Source organism: Rhamphochromis longiceps, linkage group LG3, assembly GCF_057381845.1.
Source record: "Rhamphochromis longiceps isolate RC_006_pf linkage group LG3, R_longiceps_female_GT1.1, whole genome shotgun sequence".
NCBI classification, from domain to species: domain Eukaryota; kingdom Metazoa; phylum Chordata; class Actinopteri; order Cichliformes; family Cichlidae; genus Rhamphochromis; species Rhamphochromis longiceps.
In genome coordinates this window covers 21956268-21975225 of record NC_140559.1, presented here as the reverse complement: position 1 = coordinate 21975225, position 18958 = coordinate 21956268, and the positions used below count along the sequence as shown (strand labels likewise).

The 18958-nt window shown below is 41.7% G+C and overlaps 1 protein-coding gene across 1 annotated transcript; it reads right to left on the bottom strand.

Moving 5' to 3' along the window:
• Positions 1 to 11195: 11195 nt before the first annotated feature.
• Positions 11196 to 17390, bottom strand: LOC146673427 (desmocollin 2-like protein). The gene is made up of 14 exons (XM_085402080.1): positions 17337 to 17390; positions 17111 to 17201; positions 16796 to 17004; positions 16595 to 16702; positions 16288 to 16440; positions 15880 to 16024; positions 15637 to 15791; positions 15371 to 15505; positions 15031 to 15216; positions 14696 to 14886; positions 12519 to 12602; positions 12360 to 12427; positions 12077 to 12192; positions 11196 to 11711 (listed from the first exon to the last, which is right to left on the bottom strand). Exons 1-14 carry the CDS (start codon positions 17373 to 17375, stop codon positions 11196 to 11198), a joined length of 2196 nt encoding a protein of 731 aa, XP_085258206.1. The 5' UTR covers positions 17376 to 17390.
• Positions 17391 to 18958: the final 1568 nt, after the last annotated feature.

The window sequence follows — 18958 nt, the reverse complement described above, 5'->3', positions numbered from 1 at the left end:
AAAAAAACCCAGGAGAAATAAAGACACAATGAGACAAAGTTACTTTCTTTATCAAACGTGTACACGGGTGAGCTGCTAAGGACAACTCACACCATGCACAGTGGCTTGGTAATTTTTATAGGCACAGAGCACAGAGACAGTGAGAACAGGATAACAAATAATAAACAGATAAAATAAAACAACTCCATATATGGTGCTAGTCTCGTCAGCAGAGAGCTAGGGAAGATAAAACAATCTAAAACAATATGTCCCAGAAACAAGATGTGTTTGCTGGGAAAGTCTAAAAAGATAATTCTAAACTAATCTAACCATAGGGAGAGGGCAGACAAAAGGCATCTTTGTACATTTAAAAGAAGGTAAAGAAACATAGAATCATTTTTCCTGTAACAACAACCATTTTGGATCTGACCTTTATATACAGTACAACCAGAAAAATCACAAGGACATTTGTTTTGTTTTTTTTAAATTACAAATTAACAGATATTGGACAAAAACTTAAACAAATAAACAGTAAAGACTAAAAGTACAAGTTGTATGGGTGCATGTATGCTTATTGTATGTTTGTTGATTATGCTGTTTTATAATCACGTTCCTTTAAATGTTAAAAAAGCCACAAATAACTGCTACAGCAGCAAAAATTAAACACAACTCCTTAATGTTAATGTCAAATAACAACTTAAAAATGCAAAATACATATAGGGTATACACTGTCTTTTGAATGGGTTTTTTCCTGTGCAGCCAGTTGTATTTAGTTTCAGGCAGTAACACGTTAGTGCTCCAGTTCTGCCCTCGTGCAGATTGTAACACGACTACTGTTGGAAATGTTTCAACAACCTGACTTACAGTGAGCTCAAACTGCACCCGTCTCACAGTCTGCGAGTTGAAGTAAAACATGGTTACACACAATTTCTGTACCTTTAGGAAATTCTGCAGAAGTAAATCAACACTGCTTAAAATAGATTATTATGAAGGTGTAATTTTACATTACATATTTTGAAATATTAGGTAATTGTTATTTTGTTTCATTATGTATTTGTTTTAATTAAAATTTACCCTCCAAAAATAAAGATATAATTTTTTTAGAGAATTGATTGCTGATGTACAAAGCTCCAAAATATTGCATCTTCATAGTTTTTAGTGCAAACCACTTTTGCTTAAAAACAAAAAACACAACAACATCATCAACAACAAAATAAAGCAACAAAGAGCAATAGCAGATACACACCTGCACCACTTGATTGTTCTGTTTTTACATTGTTACCCCAGTAACAAGCCAAGCGTTCAGACCGTGACCTCTGAGTCAGCTACAGAGCCACGTCCCCTGAATGCTGCCCATCCTCTTCTGTTCCCATTTGGAAGACACAGGTAGTTTGTTATTATTACCTGTTATTACTCCCAAGCCTGGATAATAGGAGGAAGCATACAACACTTTCAAAGCTGCTGAGGACATGACTGAAGGTCACATATATATTAGGGATGCAACGATACACAAAATTCACGGTTCGGTTCGGTTCGATACTTTGGTGTCATGGTTCGATATTTTTTTGATACAAAAAAAAATGTTCATGCCTTTTTAATTTGTCATTTATTAAAATTATAAATATATATTTTAACTCAAAAGTACAGTTTTTAAATTTAATGTTGCTTAAACAACAAAGTAATAAAAAAATAAATCTATCTCATCGAGAAAACATTCATCTTTGGAAAAGAGAGTTTATTACAGAGAAATGGCTCTTTCCAAACTAAAAGCTATACTATACGCTTCTTCTGGGCTATACTCTCAGCAGCATATTAAACATATCAGGTCCCCATAAGGAGAATCATGTGCTAACAGCTGTCTAAATGACTCGGGTAAAGTTTGTAGCATGCGTGCTTGTTGTTTTTGTGTGCTTCCACTTGTCTTTGCACTAGGATGATGTCAGAGTAAATGTGCAGTCATATTCGTTGTGTTCCCACTAGTGCTGTCAGCGTAAATCTGGTTGAAATGACGTTAACGCCACAACACGGCAAATCTCCGTTAACGAGCTACCGCGGATCGCCCGTGCGTGGGGCTGGACGGCGTCAACACGTTAACGAGCTAACTGCGCTAACACACTAGCTCCCACCCATGTAATTGAGCATTGCGTGGCACATCCAACATACTGTTTTCCTTTAATCCATGACGCGCTTACCTTCAGGGTCATATGTCACATGAAGACCAAAATAATTCCAAACACCAGATCTTAATGAGGGTGGAGGATGTTCAATTTGCCATGTTGCAAGGAGAGCTTAACTTCTGTCTGCTAGCTTGTCCTGCACTCAGTGAATCTGTGTTCGACTACTCCGCCTAGGCTGCACTCTCGAGCGCAGATCCACTGAGCGCTCAACACAGACAGCATCGTCAGAAGCAAGGTTGATAAAATAAATTAAAAATTTTGTATTGTTCGATACATATGCGTACCGAACCGAAAGCACTGTATCGAACGGTTCAATATCGATACGAATATCGTTGCACCCGTTAAATAAATATATATATATATATATATATATATATATATTCAGTGTTGGGGAGTAACGGAATACATGTACCGCCGTTACGTATTTAAAATACAAAATATGAGTAACTGTATTCCATTACAGTTACCGTTTAAAAAGGTGGTATTCAGAATACAGTTACTTTGTTGAAATAAATGGATTACACTGCGGTACTTTCCATGTTTCATTTTGTCGCGGGTCAGGACTGTTTGGGTTTTGTTTGACAGCTACGTTCTGTTGTTCCAGGCGGCAGCGTTACGGTTGCCATGGTTACAGGGCGACGCTCTCTCTCTCTCTCTCTGCGACTGTGTGTTTCCTGGGTGAGAGAGCGCCTTTTCGTTGTTGTTGTTGTGCTAAGCTAACAGGCAGAATGCTACAAGCATAGCTCTAAAGAATGTAGCATCATGGCCAGTGTAGTCCGTGTTGCAGGGAGAATGGACTGCCATACACGTTATGTGTCTGTGAGCGCGAGGAGGGAGAGAGAACAGGGGGAGTGGAAAGGTACGAGTTGTCATCGAGGAAAAACGGGAGCTGGAAGCATGTAAATATAATAATAACCACTGCAGCCAAGAAGAGTGCCTGACGAGCCCAGTTGTAAGTAAGCTATTAAGACTCGACTGTACACCGTGTTCGTGTTTTCCTCCGAAAACAATAAGTTCCGTTGGAGCAGCCTTTCAACGCCTCTCTCTGTCTCTCGCAAGAAAAGTTGACCCACTCAACAAAGTAAAGCTATTTTTCGGCTATGAGCCGACAGGGACCCCGCCGTATTAGTCAGAGGTCCCTTTACTACAGTTCGGAGTCGCGGACCTTCAGTAATAGTAATAAATCACACAGCAATAGCACATTCACGTTGTTGTAAAAAGCATGATAATATATTAAGTAATCCAAAGTATTCAGAATACGTTACTGTCATTGAGTAACGTAACGGAATACGTTACAGAATACATTTTGGGGCATGTATTCTGTATTCTGTAATGGAATACATTTTAAAAGTAACCTTCCCAACACTGTATATATTACACATCGAGCAAACAGATCACCAACAAGTTAGAGAAATAATATCTTTTACAGACATTCACAGACATTTATTTTACTGCAGAAAAAGAAACTTCTGCTATTTTATTTTTGAATTTTTTTTGCAAAGGTCTGCCACAAGACATTTTTGTTGGATGTATCAAAAACAAACAAATAATATGTTTGTAATAATAAACAACATTGCATGATGTAGATAGTGGCCATTTGATTCCCAATTATAAAGAACAGAGGTTTCCAAGAGCCACTGCAGGGGTGCGTGGTATGAAAAGAAAAAAAAAAAAAAGAATGCTTGGACACTGCTAGCATAACTGACAGGTTATTGATGGGGCGTCTTATAAAGTTTGTATCTGTCTTGTGTGAAACTTGTATGAAAAGCATACAAGAGTGAAAACAGATATAAGATCCCTTAAATTATATAAATGAAATGCAACTAAACGTAAGTACTCCTGAAATTTTGGAGATAATTTGTAATACTTTTGGAGATATAATAAGCCACATGGAAAAAAAGATATATAATGATATATTTAACCCTTTAAGACCTACCATAGAATCAAGTCCGCCAGAGCTTACTTTATATTTTTACATGCTGTGGAGCCATTTTTTGGAGCATTTCAAGTTGCTATACATCAATACAACCATTATAGCCCAAATTTTAATAATATGTCTGCATTAAGTGCATAGTACTTACATAAATTGCAAAAAAGTGCAATAAACTACAAAAAAATTTAAAATTGTTTCTGTTTTTTTAACATATATTTCTAGTTAGAGAAATTTAAGAGGCTTATCCCTCAAAACTGTAAATACAAAAAAGTTGTACAAACTACAGTGGGGCAAAAAAGTATTTAGTCAGCCACCGATTATGCAAGTTCCCCCACTTAAAATGATGACAGAGGTCAGTAATTTGCACCAGAGGTACACTTCAACTGTGAGAGACAGAATATGAAAAAAAAAAAAAATCCATGAATCCACATGGTAGAATTTGTAAAGAATTTATTCGTAAATCAGGGTGGAAAATAAGTATTTGGTCAATAACAAAAATACAACTCAATACTTTGTAACATAACCTTTGTTGGCAATAACAGAGGTCAAACGTTTACTATAGGTCTTTACCAGGTTTGCACACACAGTAGCTGGTATTTTGGCCCATTCCTCCATGCAGATCTTCTCGAGAGCAGTGATGTTTTGGGGCTGTCGCCGAGCAACACGGACTTTCAACTCCCGCCACAGATTTTCTATGGGGTTGAGGTCTGGAGACTGGCTAGGCCAGTCCAGGACTTTCAGATGCTTCTTACGGAGCCACTCCTTTGTTGCCCGGGCGGTGTGTTTTGGATCCTTGTCATGTTGGAAGACCCAGCCTCGTTTCATCTTCAAAGTTCTCACTGATGGAAGGAGGTTTTGGCTCAAAATCTCACGATACATGGCCCCATTCATTCTGTCCTTATTACGGATCAGTCGTCCTGTCCCCTTGGCAGAAAAACAGCCCCATAGCATGATGTTTCCACCCCCATGCTTCACAGTAGGTATGGTGCTCTTGGGATGCAACTCAGTATTCTTCGTCCTCCAAACACGACGAGTTGAGTTTATACCAAAAAGTTCTACTTTGGTTTCATCTGACCACATGACATTCTCCCAATCCTCTGCTGTATCATCCATGTGCTCTCTGGCAAACTTCAGACGGGCCTGGACATGCACTGGCTTCAGCAGCGGAACACATCTGGCACTGCGGGATTTGATTCCCTGCCGTTGTAGTGTGTTACTGATGGTGACCTTTGTTACTTTGGTCCCAGCTCTCTGCAGGTCATTCACCAGGTCCCCCCGTGTGGTTCTGGGATCTTTGCTCACCGTTCTCATGATCATTTTGACCCCACGGGATGAGATCTTGCGTGGAGCCCCAGATCGTGGGAGATTATCAGTGGTCTTGTATGTCTTCCATTTTCTGATGATTGCTCCCACAGTTGATTTTTTCACTCTTCCCAGTCTGGTGCATGTCTACAATACTTTTCCTGGTGTCCTTCGAAAGCTCTTTGATCTTGGCGATGGCGGAGTTTGGAGTCTGACTGTTTGAGGCTGTGGACAGGTGTCTTTCATACAGATGATGAGTTCAAACAGGTGCCATTCATACAGGTAACGAGTGGGGGACAGAAAAGCTTCTTACAGAAGACGTTACAGGTCTGTGAGAGCCAGAGATTTTCCTTGTTTGAGGTGACCAAATACTTATTTTCCACCCTGATTTACGGATAAATTCTTTAAAATCCTACCATGTGAATTCATGGATTTTTTTTTCACATTCTGTCTCTCACAGTTGAAGTGTACCTCTGGTGCAAATTACTGACCTCTGTCATCATTTTAAGTGGGGGAACTTGCATAATCGGTGGCTCTTTTGCCCCACTGTAGTTTCCCACCAAAGGAAATTTATTTTAAGTGTCTTCATAGTTTTATTTTTGAGATACACCAATTTTCATATACTGCAGGAAAAACAAAAAAATATATTATAGTGCAAATTTGCAAAATAACAGCATATGCATCAAAATAAAAATATTTCCAGCAGTGCAATATGAGTCCTAAGCATCCCAGAAACGACACAGAAAGTCATAAAGTCAAAGATAACTTTTAAAAACACAAGTATAGTCTCATGAGGCCACGATGGTAAAAAACTACATTTCCGCAAAATGGCGTCACTTCCGGTTTCGGACAGGTCATGCCGGACATGTGATAGTTCACGCTGATGGACGTAGGAAGTGTTATGAACAGCTGATCGGATCGGCAAAGCGTGTTTCTGGAATATTATGTTTTTGTTGCTGCAAGTGCTTTTTATGCAGTTTTTGCAAAGCTTTATGTGGAAGGAAACTGTGACCGAGGACAAGCTGATGGCATAAGATGTAAGTACAACTCCTCCGCTTTCATATGCAAAAAAAATTATTGCGCTAGCTTACGTGGTTGCAGCGCTACTGGGATTTAAAAATAGTTACGCAAAATGGAGCGTGTCCGCTCCGACCGGCTTTAAAGGGATAATAGATATACATATGTAACGTGAGGGTTCACTAGATGGTTGGGAATCTCTCTGAATAATTAGGTACAGCAAGACGGAGACGGATAACTTTTTAGCAGCCTCTTTACTTTTTAGCACACTGCAACAATAACCCACACTTCCTGTGTGCCGCCCTCATGAGTACTTCACTGGCCTCTCAGGAGCCAGGAAATCTTATACTCAGATCAAAACAGGGAAAACAACCAGGTAGATATAACACATACTTATTACTGGTTTGAACATGCATGTCTAAACATTCAAACATGTAAACATGTAAATATCAAAACACGTAACCACCAAATACATAACTAGTTTTATAACCTTTGTAAACACCTCTTTGTATATCAAAGTAGATTTAAATTTACTTCTACACTTTACATTTTCCTCCCCCCCTCACATAAGAAACGTCCCCGTTTCCCTACAGAAAAGGAAGAAAAAAAACCCCCAACATGCTGCGAGCAAAGGGGACAACAATAAAACAACAGCAAAACCAAAAACAAGTTCAGTTCAAAACATAGTCCTTGAGGTATCTGGGAGGCACAACTTGACGTCTCACACATCGCCGTGAAACACCAGATACACGATGAGGAGTTGAAGGGACAATGTCTGATTGGTGTATCACCACATGGCCAGAGGGGGAAGTCGTTACAGTCTCAGACCGAGGAGAAGGGGACAAAGGAGAGTGGGAATGGGGTCTTGACTGGTTTAGAGGTGGTGGCTGACAAACCTGAGGGTCTGATGAGGTTGCAGGGCTGCGGCACTGAACATTCCAGCTCCCTTCAGCTGCAGATTTTGAAGCTGTGAAGGGCAACGCACCTGATAATGCAGTCAACTGTGGAATCTGGGGCTGTACAGGTATGTCACCAGCAGGTGAGTTGGTTCCACCTTTAGGAACAGGTGCTTTGTACGGCCTGAGACGATTGTAGTGAACGATTTGAGTCTTGTCTGATTGGTCCAGGAGGTAGCGAATCCTGTACGTGACACCAGGGTTTTCTCCATCTGTTCCAAGGCACTCCAATATCTCAAAGGGGCCCTTCCAATGTGGAGCAAGTTTCTGCTTTGCTGTAGTGGGGTCATTTAACCACACCAAGTCACCCGGAACATAAGGAGTGTGTTTGATGCCCCTATCGTACAATTGTTTCTGCTGGTTGTGGGCACAATCTCTGTTCCATGCAGCAGTGCTGAAGGCAGACTGAAGTCTCGGAGTCAACTGGGTGACGTAGTCAGCAGGAGAAACAGAAGTAGATGATGCTGACATGTTGGTAGGCAACAGCATATTAGCAGGCATCCGTGCCTCATGTCCATGTGTGAGAAAAAATGGCGTAAATCCCGTGGTAGAGTGAGGACTGGTGTTGTAAGCCAAAGCAACTTGATTGAGGCAGTCATCCCATTCGCCAGGCTGCTGAAGGAGTAACTTAGCTAACTGGTCAATAAGTGTTCGATTGAACCTCTCGACCATCCCGTCGCATTGAGGGTGATATGGGCTGGTCCGTGTCTTCTGGATGCCTAGCAGCTGACACAGATGTTTCACCAGGTCAGATTCAAACTGACGTCCTTGGTCTGTGTGTAGCATTTCAGGGACGCCGTGCTGACAGATGAAGTTGTCAAACAGGCATTTTGAAACTGTTGTGGCACGTTGGTCTGCGATAGCATAGAGATTGACATATTTCGAGAAATAGTCTTGAACAACGAGCACGTACCTGTTGCCACGACTCGTAATGGGGAGTTCAAGTATGTCAGCTGCCACCTTTTGAAATGGCTCCGCAGCAACAATTGTTTTCATTGGAGCTCTGTGATGAGGTGTGGGATTCCGTCTGGCATCACATGGGGTGCATTGTGTGCACCATATTCTGATGTCACGTGACATGAATGGCCAGTAATATAGCTGCTGAGCACGTTTCAGGACCTTATCTGCTGATAGGTGACCGGACACTGGGTTGCCATGCAGCAGCTGTAGGACAGTGTCTTTTAAAGATTCAGGAACAACCAACTGATGCAACACTGACTTTTGGGACGGGTTGAAAGCTTTACGACAGAGTAAGCCATTGTGAAAGGTAAGTCTAGAGTACTCGTGCCATAGCACTTTTTCCTGAGGTGGGCATTTTTTCATACGCCAGTAGGGTGGTTTCTGACCCTTAGCTTTCCAGCCAATGACTTCTGACAGTACAGGATCTTTTTGTTGTTCACTTTTGAGATCATCTTCAGGCAGCTCAAGCACAAATGTGGATGAAACAGATAGCGCTGCACACTGCAGTCGTGGATCAGGAAGGTCATTGCATGGAATGTGTTTTTGGTCAGTACTGCAGGGACTATGGTTGGGCGGGCCTGCAGGACCCACGCACCTCTCTTCAGGTTTCAAGGTAGCAGAAGCAGTGCAGACTGTGTCCTGCTCTACGGTTTCACCAGTGACAGGGCGACGTGACAGTGCGTCCGCATTGAGGTGGCGGTGGCCATCTTTATGAATCACAGTCCACTCAAAAGGATCAAGTTCAAGAGCCCAGCGAGCACGGCGACCAGTTCTATCACTGTCAATGGGTATTTTCCGAAGACCCAGGAGGGGCTTGTGATCCGTGACAATAACAAATGGCTGCTTATAGAGGTAGTGCCGAAAATGTCTAACTGCCCAAACAATGGCCCAGAGTTCTCGATCATAAGTCGGCCACTTTCTTTCTGCCTTTGTAAGCGCATGGCTAGCATAGGCAATGACTTTCTCTTGCTGTCCCTGTTTTTGAGCTAGTACACTGCCAATAGCTGTGCTAGAAGCATCAGTATACAGAGAAAATGGCAATGTGAAGTCAGGGAATGAAACCACTGGAGGGTTTGAGAGGGCATGTTTCAGATACATGAATGCATCCTGGCACTGAGAAGTCCATTGAAAAGGTGCATGCTTCTCAGTGAGAGCATGTAGGGGGACACTGTGGTGCGCAAAGTTTTGAATAAACTTGCGATAATATGAACAAAGTCCAAGGAATGATCTTACTTCTGTCGCTGTTTGTGGAATAGGCCAGGCTTGCACACTGTTCACATTTCTGGGGTCAGGCTGGATGCCATGTTTTGATACAATGTGGCCCAAAAATTGTACCTGATCTTTGGCAAAACAGCATTTTGAGGGGTTTAGCTTCAAGCCACTTGCCCGGAATCTGCCGAAAATTTCTTCCAGATGCTGGAGATGTTCTGCGAAAGAGCGGCTGTAAATGAGGACATCATCCTAAGCAGGTTTTCCAGGGAAGGCCACGAAGTACCATCTCCATTAACCGCTGACATGTGGCTGGAGCGTTTGTGAGTCCCATGGGCATAACAGTGAAGTGGTAAAGTCCACTGCCGGTTGTGAAAGCAGTTTTCTCACGATCCTTCTCTTCCAGTTCAACCTGCCAATAGCCATGTTGAAGGTCCATTGTGGAGAACCAGGCAGAACCTGACAGCGCATCCAGTGCATCATCAACCCTTGGAAGAGGATGAGAGTCTTTGATTGTCACTGCATTGAGTTTCCTATAGTCGAGACAGAAACGCCACGTACCATTTTTCTTTCGCACCAGAACCACTGGGGCGGCCCATGGGCTGTAGCTTTCTTCGATGACACCTGCCTTTAAAAGGTTGTCAACTTGAGTCTGTATTTCAGCTCTCTGTTCAGGTGTCACTCTATAGGCTCTTTGTTTAATCGGTGTAGCATCACCTGTGTGAATATGATGCTTAATTATGCCTGTGTGACCTCTGTCCTCTGAGTGCTTACTGAAGATTCCTGAATACTTCTGGAGAAGTGATTTCAGGGACTGAACCTGGGAGTGTGACAAGTTTGTTTCATCTATTTCTACCGGCAGAGTCGAATCATACACAGGTGAAGTAGCACAACATGTCTGCTCCAGTGGAATGATATCAACAGATGAGCCTGAATGAAACTCACCAAGATGCTGTCCAGGGTACAGTTCGATTTCATCACTGGAGGGATTAAGCATTCGAACCACTGTAGTACCATTCTGAACTTCACTGAGAGTGTGAGCCACAACAATGTCACATGTTGGATTAGGGACCAAGAAACCACAGTAGTCTGTTGGAACAGGAGAAGCCGGTGTGGCTGCTGACACACAGGCTGTGATCAGAGTTTCGCTCATAGCTGGAATTTTGGTTGGTGCTAACACGGAAACATTACAGCAGGCAGCCACCTCATGTCCTTTGGGCAACAGGGGAATTTTCATGTCCCACAGTTGCAGCACTTTGTTTTTGAGGTCGAGAAGAGCATGGTGCCTCTGCAGAAAATCCCAACCTAGAATGACTGGCTGGTAAGCACCTCTGAGGACTTCAAAGTCCTGCTGCCATACCTGAGTCCCAAGCCTAATACCAACGGTTAACTTGCCTAAGATTTCCAGACGTTCTCCATTGACCGAACGAGCTGGCACAGAGGATGCTACCATAGGCCGTTTTTTCAAAGCTGGATGAGCGTTTCGAAAATCTTCACTCACAAGGGAGACAAAGGAACCAGAGTCAATTAGAGCACACACTTCAATGCCCTCGACAATAGCCAAGACGTTAGAGGAGACTGAGCCATCAGATTCTGAGGGGAACTGGGGGATGTGGTTTTGGGGCCCTGATACTGTAGCTGATGTTTGCCCCTCAACAGCAGCTAATGAAAGTTTCCCTGTGGGCCGGAGGTGAAATGTGCAGGCCTTCCCGGGGACTGGAAACGAACACCGGTCCTACTGTAGGACGCAGCATCTCTAGCTCTACGTGGAGCAGGACTGGGACTGCGTCGGTATCTGTTATTGTCAGGGTAATTGTACCTGGAATACTGGGGGGGCTGTTGGGAAGGGTATGTGCGTTGATCGTGTTTCTCACATTTGTCCCACTCATTGAACCTCTGGGGAACAGGGGAAGAAGGACGTTCACGGTGAGACTCTGGATCACGATGATAACGCCTCTCAGGCGAGCAATAGTCTCTGGAATGTTGTCTGGCATGATAAGGCGACGGGGACGCACTGCTGGTGCTGTACTGAACATTGGAAGAGGAGGATCTATCACGACTGGAGTCCAAACGTTGGGCAAGGTAACTCTGTTTCTCCCGTAACTGCTGTATTTCATGTTTCAGGCCGGTTACAGTAAGCGTGAGCTCCTCAACCGCTTGAAGAAGTTTAGCATCAGTCTAAACATTCAAACATGTAAACATGTAAATATCAAAACACGTAACCACCAAATACATAACTAGTTTTATAACCTTTGTAAACACCTCTTTGTATATCAAAGTAGATTTAAATTTACTTCTACACTTTACACATATATAATTCCATAATTTGTTCCCCCTGTCCAAATCATGAACAAACAGTATCCCATAGTTGTTTATGTTTTTAAACCCATTTTTCAAGAAGATTTTTCTTGTAAAACAAAGTAAATGTGTGTGTGTGTGTGTGTGTGTGTGTGTGTGTGTGTGTGTGTGTGTGTGTGTGTGTGTGTGTGTGTTTTTTAGAAGACCTGGAAACGGAGACATTGGTTACACATTGCTATCCTTACCATGCTGTCCTCTGGGGCCTCCGTGTTAGATTTGAGTGGGATTCCTCCAGTGTCTCCAGAGTCATAAAGCTGCAATTTCTCTCTCTTTTTTAGACAGAAAAATGCAAGGACTAGGACTGCAACAAAAAGCAGGCATATTCAAAATCAGAGCTCACAGAGTGCTTTTATGTGTGGTATACCTACACTATTGTATGCAGCATTGTTCACTTCCTAATATGCAATGAGCAAACTACAAGAGAACCCCCATCTAACCCTTACAACTTAATCACAGTGGGAGACTCACAAAGCAGTAGGAGGAGGACCACAGGACACAGTATAGTCATAATTCCCAGTAGTCCGAAGGACACAGACCTGCAGGAAAAGGTGAATCAGTCATTTTTCCAAGTGTCCAAAAAGCAACCACACCCCATCTTACCCTGAATCCATATGTAACAAGTGTCACCTGGCAGTTTGTTGCTCTCTGCCAGGTGATTGGCTGAAGAGCTGTGAAAAGGTAGTGGGTGTGTGCGGTGAAGTCAGTGCTCTTCTGTGGAAAAAAACCAGAGGCGATTAATTCGCTTGGGTGTGAGTGGGTATACCAAGCCTATTCAAATGGCGGCCCAGAAGCAACCTGCGAGTGGCCCTGCCTGTGGTCCTGGCAGAAACACAGAGAAAACGCAAAAAATTAGTTAATTTAAAAAAAAATTAAAAATTCCTACAGCGTAGTGTAGACTGTGAATGCAACACTCCTAGTAGCCTAGCAATATTTAACCCACAATGCACCGTGATGTAAACATATTAAACAATCATCGTAATATATGATGCGACAACAGCATGTCTTTCTCACTCCAAAAGCGCAAAATTGACAATGAAAACTGTCGGTTTAACCCTGCCTGGACTGACACTTATTCATTTTACCGAGTTGAATAATCTTACAACCGGAGTTGCACTACCATGGTGAGGGTCCTGTACAGCCCAAGAGAGAGCGGCAGCATCTTCCCTTCGTGTTTGCTTCTTGGCGAAGAAGAAAAGGCCTTTCACAGATTCTGAAACAATGAAATACTGCATGCTGGCCGTGGTGGATGCGGTGAAAAGTGATGAAAAAATTAAAGTAAGTGTGACATCTGCTATTAAAAACGTACCCCTGTAGGACAGTTCAAATATTTGTAGAGTTGAAGTTCTGGCATCAGACGAGTTTGAAATGCTGTTAGATGACCTGAAGAAAACTGATGTAATGTCTATAGCAGGGGATCACTGACAGAACTGATAATGCACAGTTGTGTGTATATGTCCGTTTTTTGGATGGGAAATTGCTCGACTTGCTACCGTTAGAGGGACACACAGCTGGCGAAATGATGTTTGAGAAGATTTAAGCTCTTTTTGAGGAAAATGGTCTGGATATGAAGCGTGTCTGTATACTTGTGACGGATGGGGCTCCATCCATGGCAGGAAAAGTGAGTGGTCAGCGAAATATTTATTTTAATTTGAAAGGGAATTATCAAAATGTTTTTTTGTTATTATTATTATTATTTCAAATGTGCAAAAAATAGTTTAGTTATAGCTCCCTTTTTTAAAAATGGACCTTTTGGTGTGCATTTGTGAGAGGTCACCAGATTTACAGGGGAATAGGAATAAAAAAAAATACTTGTTTTTCAATACAGTTGTGTGGGTTTGAAATTGATCATGATCTGCTGCTTACTGGCTTCAAAAAAAAAATCTGGCCCAGATAAATTCCTCGGTTTGAAAAATCTGGCCAAACTAACTTCGTAGTTGAATAGGCATGGGGTATACTGTTGGTAAGAGTCTTTTGCCATTTTGTTTGGATCATTTGTTATTGTAGGGGCCCATTTTTAATGTGTGTCGTTGGACTTTTTTAGTGTTTTAAAAGAAGAATTGAATTTAATAGAAGAAATGGCCCTAGATCGACTGCGTGCAGGGAAACTGATCAATATTGTAGGTATATTGATTGTTTTTTTTTAGCTTTGTGATTTTGAATGGTTTGAAGTCCCGTCTCTCTTGTTTATCACCCAATTTGCACCAGAACGGGGAAACCGGCAGATGTCACGCTAAACAACAGCAGCAGGTTTAAGCTTGATCAGCTGTTGTTAGAATTCATTTAATATTAATTTCTAGTATCAGCTGATATTTGCTGGAGCCAACAGCTGTAAAAGCTGCTGGTCATGATATCAGTTTGGTGAGAGGGAAACATGAAGATGAAACCAGGAGATGTCCTTACTGAATCATCAGAGCTGAACAGGTAATGAAGAAACAGGTTTACCTTTTAGGTGACATGAATGAGTTGAAAGGAAGTTATGAACTGTTTCTGAGAGACAAATAACATCAGGATCCTTTTCTAAGTAGCTGACAGCTGGTAACTGTGCAGGGGTGGATCTAGCAAAGTTTTGCCAGGGGGCCAGGTAGGGCATTAACAGGGAGAGGGGGGCACAAAGAAATACTTTTCTTTCTTATTTTCATTTAAAATGTCTGGCTGTTATTAAATAATTGTCTGAATCTTACAACCAAAGTTTTTATCTGATGTAACATGTATAGAAATCCTGCATATATACCAACAAGACTGTACATCACTGTCACAACAGCGTTTGTTTTCATTGACAGGCTCTATTGCTTTTCCTATAATACCTGGTGGGCGGGTCTCTGGTCAAAATTCCCGGGCTGATCTTTTGTCCCAGTCCAGCCCTGACTGCATCCACTTTTTCAACATTGACATTCACAGGGATAGACTGCCACGTGGCACTGCTGCCATTCAGTGATGCTACATTTTGTGCAGTGATCTGAAGCTGGACATCATTGGTCTTCTCATAGTCTAATGGCTGGAAAAAAGAAAGACATTTTAAAGTTTATAAATATAAATCAGTTGTATATAGGCTGACTTTGCATTAGATGTGATCCATGCAAAATGCTTCCACCAACATCACTAAATGATAATAATGAATTGAATAATAATCCAGTCTCACCTTTGAGATGTACAAAAGCCCTTCGTTTGTTTGCGAGTCAGTAACTATCCTAAAATTTCCATTTTCATTTCCTTTAGTAATGACAAACTTTGACATCCAGTTCGATGTGTTTATCGAATCTTTATCTTGAACAGGAATTCGAAGTAAAAGTTTTTCACTTTCATCTTCTTGCACAGTGACATTATACTACAAGAAAAAAAGCAGAGGGGGTTAATTGCTGTTTACTTATGTTAGTAAAAAGTATTTTGGTGAAATAAGTAGAAAAAGGACGCCAAAATCAATCGATATGATTTCAGTTATTCAGCCAAATTACAAACTGACACTTCTTTCAAACACTTACAGTTGATTTCATGAAGGTTGGTGGATTGTCATTAATATCACTCACAGCAATTGTTGCTGTCGATGTGGCAAACAGACCATTTGGTGCACCGTTCATATCCTGGATTTTTACAGTCACCACATGGTTGTCTTTTAACTTTAAAAGAAATGTTAGAAAAGTATTATAATAAAAATATGTTGTAAAGCACGTGCATCATCAATTTCAATGATGCAAGTTTTCAATTACATAAAGTTCACAGGTATCAGTGATGCAGAGGCAGTGCTCACCTCTCTGTCTAGGGTGTTGGTTGTTGTTGTGATGACACCTGTTTCTGGATGAATGGTAAACATGTCTGATCCAGATACGAGTGTATATTTAATCTTCACATGGTCGGTGCCAATTTGGTCTCTGTCAGTTGCACTCACCACTCCCACCACAGTCCCTGTATTGTAACCCATAATCATTTAGAGCAACTGCACTGAAAGTCAAATACCACAGAATCAACTATTACTGTATGTTGTCTTTCTCACCTGCACTACAGTGCTCAGGAACTGTAAAGTGTAAAGGACCTACGAACTCTGGAGCATTGTCATTGACATCATCTACAAACACTCTCAGGGGGAATTTCTCCTCTAGCTCCACATTGGTATGCTTGTCAAAAGCACGCACTACAAACTATAGAGGGAAAAAAAACAAACGTTTGACTAGTTTGATGCACACAAATATAGAAAGCAGAGTCAGGAACATAACAAGACTCCATATGTGAACTGTGCCAGTTCCAGGTTTGAATGAAAACATAAATAAACAAACATGCTCAGTAGAGGATTGATTACGCTGCAACTATTTGAATGATTAATAAATCACTCCTTAAAGATGACTGTGGAACATTATTGGAACTCTTTACAAATCTTCTAAATCAGCGTCATCTTCACACTCACATTATATGCTGGGAACTCCTCACGATCCACCGCTTTGAGCAAGAACAGATCCCCCGTGTCTCTGTCTATACTGAACACTCCAGTTGGATACGTATCGACTCCTTCTCCTTCAATAAAGTACCAATAACGTCTGTCTGAGGAATACGGCCCCACCTACAGCAGAAACCAAATAAAATGATACATATTAAGGAAAAGAAAAAAAAAGGATTCTGTTATTCATAAAGTCTTTACAATCTGATGTGTATTGACAATAAACATTTGTATACCACAGTGATCATAAATGATGAAAATTAAACATTCAATTCACCCTGTCAATTAGTTTTGGATAGCTCCCTTCATAATTCTCCACTATCGTTTCCGACGGGAAAACACGAAAACATCTTCTAGAGCGGTTCAGGGAGCCTTGGCCTCGTCGCTATGACATTCCAACAAGTTTGGACATGTTAGAAAAAAGATGCACTGTTCCTGCTGACCTGTATAAACGACTCACAATATGCAGTTGCCTTACATGTCTTTTCGGCATTGTACTGCGGACAAGGTGAACTTCCATCTTTCTTTCGAGTCCACTATTGTCCCGAGCAGACACAGAAAATGTCCGTCCTCCTTCTCCCACTGAGACAGATGTTAAAGCTACGACTGCTCCGTTACTTTTTATTGTGAAACTCGGGTCCTTCACAGTTAACTGCACTGATTTTGCATCACAGCCGACAGTTTCAACTGAAAAGCGAGAAAGTGAAAGTTAAAAAGAGACATAAAACACAAAACATTCGGCTTACAACACTTTTTCAAACTGAAGGAATAACACAAATATACAGAGCGGCACCTTTTGCTACTTGGTATCCAGGTGGAATTATTTCAGGTACAATTACGTAGAGAGATCTCAGCAGAAAGCACGACTCCACACAGGACAGGATCTGGAGGTGAAAGTGAGTTTCAAACTGACTTGTCACATTTAATGTTTTAATGCTTCTGGGCATGACAAAAGTGACAGAAAGTAAACATGTATCAATCATGTAGGAGTGCTACATGACCAAACTAGAAGCACTTACCAGCATTAGGTAGGTGGAGGAAATCAAAATGTTCCCCATCTTAGAAAAAAAAAACAGAGACTGACTTTCTCCTGCGTCAAAGTGTTGGGAGTCTGGTTAGTGTAAGTGTGTTAACTCAAGAGCTTCTTCTCTGGTCTATTGCTTCACTTCTCTATCAATGTAAAAAGGCAGGCGTTTCTCAGACAGCACACCCCACTATCGCATGAGTTCTGCTGTTTGACTGAGGATAAATAAAGTAGTCGTGGTAAACCAATCACATGACTACTTCAAGATGACAAAGCAAAAAGATGATATATAACAGTTTTTCAGTTGTGTTGATAGGCCACGTAAAACCAGAGTCATGATAAACAATATATACGTGGCATCTTTTCCTCACCTGTAATGTCTAAGGACAGCTCTAGCAAGCATTCTCAGCTTATGAGCATAAAAAAAAAGAAACAAAACAAAGAACACCTGTGTTGGTGGAAAAATGTAAAATGTTGACCAATCAAAAAATGTTCTGGCAACATGACATTTGGATGTTTAGAAAGAGGGGGGAATTTAAGGAGTGATGGTGAGAGAGAGACAGAGAGACAGAGAGAGTTTGTGAGAGATTTAGCGTGTTTGGAGTGTGTATATGCGGTTGTTACAGTAAAAAATGTACCTTTTTCTAATCAGTTTCTTTTTTGTCTGACTTTAGATCAGTTGTGCTAATACAGTATGTCAAAATGAAAACATAACTGTAAATTCAGACATGTGAGGTTATGCTGAAAAGAATGATATAAGTGAAACCTAAAATAGGACTGAACTAAACAAACTATGACGACAATGACACTAAGCCAGGCCACTGAGTGTTTGCTTTCAGCAGTTCAGGTTCATGCTCATGTCATGTTTAAAGTACTTTGTTGTGTTTACAAGGTTCTATAATAAGGGAAGAAAATTAGTACATGCTGTTACCCTGTCAGACCAGGGGTGTCGCTAATGAGGCTGGGTAAGAGAAAGAGGAGAAGAAGAAAGTAGAGAGCGAGAACAAGATGGAGCTCCGCTGTAAAGCCTAAAATAAAATGTTGAACCCAGACGTCGCCTCCGCTGCCTGATTACACACCCAACAAATTGGCGACGAAGATGAGCGCTTCAGTGCCGAGCCCACCGCCCTTTTTGCAACATGCGGGTGAGCCGCCAATACTGTTTATGACGTGGCGCAAATTCTTTGAGAACTACATGCTAGTGATAAATGCTACGGGAGATGCATGGCCGGAGGCAAGACGACGAGCCGTCTTATTACATTGCTTGGGACCAGAGGGACAACGACTGTTCTACACACTGCCGAATCAAGGTACAACGTTTGCTGAAGCCATGACTGCGCTTGAAAACCACTTTGTCCCTAAAGTGAATGTAGTGGCATGCAGGCACACATTCAGACAGCGAGTTCAGCGGGCTGATGAAACGGTGACCCAGTATGTTGCCGCCCTCAGAGCATTAGCTGTTCCATGTGGTTTTGGAATAATGGAGGGTGAAATGATTCGGGATCAACTTGTTGCTAATGCTAATCTCAGTGTTGTTAAAGAAAAATTGCTGCTGGAGGAGGACCTTACATTGGACAAGGCAGTTACTATTGCATGTCAGGTGGAGGCTGCGGTCAA

Bases quoted from the DNA above. Each gene is read 5' to 3' on its own strand.
- LOC146673427 (XM_085402080.1), bottom strand. From the start codon at position 17,375: ATGGGGAACATTTTGATTTCCTCCACCTACCTAATGCTG. The intron at 17,202-17,336 runs GTAAGTGCTTCT...TTTCACCTCCAG, and splicing joins CCTCCACCTACCTAATGCTG to ATCCTGTCCTGTGTGGAGTC. The intron at 12,428-12,518 runs GTGACACTTGTT...CTTTTCCTGCAG, and splicing joins AGAGAGCAACAAACTGCCAG to GTCTGTGTCCTTCGGACTAC.